Raw genomic sequence first — 3,535 nt, forward strand, 5'->3', positions numbered from 1 at the left:
TCCGTGTAGAAAATGGACATAATCTGGCCCTCAAAAGTTTTTCGCTGGCTTCTCATCTACGCTGGAATTGGGCCCTCCCTTGTTACACATGAAAGTCTTGTTTGGAGTAGTTTTTCCTCCACCCCCTCAAAAGAAATCTCGTCATCAGCCGAGCCGTGTTGCGGAGTTGTATTTGGAGTGCACTGTCGCACCTTTCACAGAACCTCCTCCTGCATATTTGATCAAGACTAGCGAGTCGGCGGGCCGCGGTCCAAGCCCCCCCCCCCCACCTCCTTGGACGAATGTAATCATTTTCACTCGGCCTTTGGAAAGGGAACGGCGCGGAGAAAAGACTAGATTGACAGATGTGAGCTTTATTCACCCGCTTGCTTTGAACCATCTCCAATGTTGTCTGCGCGCATTGCAGGTGCTAAAGAGATTGATATTGCGGCTACCCTGGAGCACTTGAGAGACCAGAGAGCCGGCATGGTCCACACAAAGGTAAGGAGCTCCCCTCACCCCCCACGCCCCCCACCCCACACCCGCCTTTCATCTTGAAGGGGGTTGCGTCTGTTTATTGGGGCGGTGAGTTGAAAAGAAAGCACTTCACTATTGTTTGCCAACTTCACCATCCAGAAAGTTTGATTGCATGCCGGCGACAAATTTATTTGGAGCTGTACAATAGACCAAATCTGAACTCTGACAAAAAGAAAAGGTGCCAACACGTGATCATTGATAAAAGTCGGTGTTGGAACTGGTGTAATTTTATGGCAAAAAGTTGCAGCATGCAATAGAAGAATAAAGTTGTTATTGAATGACAACGATTCAGTGGGGGATGGGCTGGCCCACTTTTGGGTGAAAGTCAGCGTATAACTTGACACCCACTGAAATGCATGGGGGGAATATATTTTTAAAAATTAAACCCAAAATGTTGACAAAATATGTTAAAAAAAGACATGAAAGGCACATTCCTTATAAAAGGAGAAAATTTGAGCTAAGGGCAAAAAGAGAAATCCAAGAATATATACTACAAAATATGTTAAAAAAGACATGAAAGGCACATTCCTTAAAAAAGGAGAAAAATGGAGCTAAGGGCAAAAAGAGAAATCCAAGAATATATATATTTTTTGTCATTAAATAATAAAACTCTAATGATCTGGGCGTGCGCAACAGTGCGGGGGTCGACTGTCAAATTGAAATTTTACTGGACAAAAGTTCTTTTACGAATAAGAATAAAATGACCAAAAAAACTGATTCTATGACCAAAAAAAAGTCTGAATTTCACAAAAAATTATGTACTATATTAATAATAGTTTTTCAAGAATAATGGTAGAACCTTTATTTTAGGAGAATACATTTCTAATGTTATGAGAGTGAGAGTACATTTGTAATTTTGAATTCAAAATTTGAATTCAAAAGATGAATTTTTATTTTATTTCATTTATTTTTTCATATAATTTGATTTGTGACAAGGGAACGTTGTGACAATGGTCCACATTTTACAAGAATAAAGTTGCAATTTCAAAACGGTGATAAAATATGTTATCATTTAATGACAATAAATTTGGGACCTTTTGCCCCCCCAAAAAAACAAACCAAAAAAAAAAACCAGCCGTCATTTCAGACAGTTTCATGTCTCACCATAAACCTTGGAAGATGAGTCCATCCATGAGGAGAGCAACCAAAAAAAGTCAAGAAGATGTCTGACAAGACACCTGTAGTCTGCCATTTTGGTCTGAAGCAGCCATTTTCCACTCATTAGCAGTCGGCCATTTTACAGGGCTCCTTGAAAGAAAATGTCGCCTCTGAAGCCACTTCTCACTCAGCAACATGAAATTTGCTCGCTCTGTGGCGAGTAGTCACAAAAAAAAGTCGCAACAAGCTTTGTCTGAAATGCAAGTCGGTCATTTTGGTGTGACTGCGACAGATTTTGGCCGTTTGCTCCCAAATTGGAACCACATATACTCGGGCGAGAGTGAGACTCAAAACTGCGACCCTCCTCCCAAACAGACTTTTAAAAGCCCCAAAATCCAGGCAGGGACAGACGGATACATATTTCTGACATCACACAACTTAAAAAAAAAAAAAAAAAATCTGATGGGCCACCGGCAGCTCTCGCGTATTGATCAAATTTTTCTTCAGGCCTTGCTGTGTGTTGACACATCAACTCCTACGCTCCTCCTCTCTCTCTCTCTCTCTTGTTGGCCCTGAGCCTGGGGAGAAGAGTGTAAAAACAGCAGCGGCAGCTCTGTGGAGGAAAACATCAATCACGCTGTTCCTTTGCTCACCTGCGTGGCTAGAAATACTTTGCTACTGTACTTTTCAGAGTCTGGACTTTATGAATTCTACTCGTACCTCTCTCTCTCTCCTCTATATGTGTGTGTGTGTGTGTGTGTGTGTGTGTGTGTGTGTGTGTGTGTGTGTGTGTGTGTGTGTGTGCTTACATCACAAATGTTGCCGCCTCTTGTTGTCCCGCAGGAGCAGTTTGAGTTCGCGCTGACAGCCGTGGCCGAGGAGGTGAACGCCATCCTCAAAGCGATGCCTCAGTGAAGGCCACGCACCTCCTCTCTCTCTCTCTCTTTCTCATTATATATATATCTACACACATACATGTGCACACACGCTCCCGTTAAGTGTGTCGGGCAAGTCTTCCAGTGGCCAAAGATGGCGTTCGGGTACATCCAGTTTGTCCAGGGCGTGAATTGATAGGACGCCCCAGTCGGGTTATAAGTGAATCGATGAGTCGTTCAATGCAAAGCATGTCTGTTTCGCTGCAAAAACAGAAGGGTTTTTTTTCCTCCCCAAAGACTTAAAATTGTATTAAAACATTTTTTTTGGCAAGATAAAATTGTGTTTATTGAAAAAAAAAAAAACAACGTTTACGATTATGCAGGAATAAAATCAATCCAATTTTGCTCCCCCCTCACTTTTTTCTTGCTTATTTTTCCTTCTCTTTCGGATAAATATTTCAGAATAAATTATGTGAAAATAACAATGTAATGAGAAATGTATTTTTACGACAACATATTTTTCCCGTGAAAATTGAGTTATATGTTACAGCAAAAGAACGTGCGTTTACAAAAATTGTGATTATTTTCTTACAAATTTTCAATAACATTCTTATTTTTCAGACTATTTTGAGTTTACTTTTATTTTTCTGAAAATATATGTGTTTACACATTGAATGAGACGAAAGTAATATTCATTTTTTATGTATTTTTACAAGAATAAATAAATTTATTTTTTTTCTTGCAGAAAAAAATTCCATATTTTAGAATAATTAATTAAACATCGAGAACAAAGTTCTAGTGTTCCAATACAAATGTAACATGATCCAAATCATGTCAGACTATTGTATGAATAAAATGTGAATTATTTTTTGAGAAATAGTAAGTTTATGACGGTAAAAAATGGAACAGCAGTGATTCATCTCAATCATTTTACAAAGGTTTCTTCGCCGTGATTGGTTTTAAACACACAAAAAAAAAGTCCCGAAGACATGTTTTTCATAGAACAGCGGCTCCGTGATTGCGCAATACAGACGTACCTGAACGTT

General features: G+C 39.4%; 1 protein-coding gene across 1 annotated transcript in view; it reads left to right on the forward strand.

Moving 5' to 3' along the window:
* The window catches only part of ptprn2 (protein tyrosine phosphatase receptor type N2), a 143,130-nt gene extending 140,329 nt beyond the window's left edge, over window positions 1–2,801 (forward strand). The window contains exons 23-24 of the mRNA XM_019876062.1: window positions 407–480; window positions 2,458–2,801. Of these exons, the coding sequence (XP_019731621.1) occupies window positions 407–480; window positions 2,458–2,529 (146 nt within the window). The 3' untranslated portion in view covers window positions 2,530–2,801. The remainder of the gene's footprint in view (window positions 1–406; window positions 481–2,457) is intronic.
* The last annotated feature ends 734 nt before the right edge of the window (window positions 2,802–3,535 follow it).

This window comes from Hippocampus comes, unplaced genomic scaffold, assembly GCF_001891065.2.
Source record: "Hippocampus comes isolate QL1 unplaced genomic scaffold, H_comes_QL1_v1.1 scaffold60, whole genome shotgun sequence".
In the NCBI taxonomy this organism is placed as follows: Eukaryota; Metazoa; Chordata; class Actinopteri; order Syngnathiformes; family Syngnathidae; genus Hippocampus; species Hippocampus comes.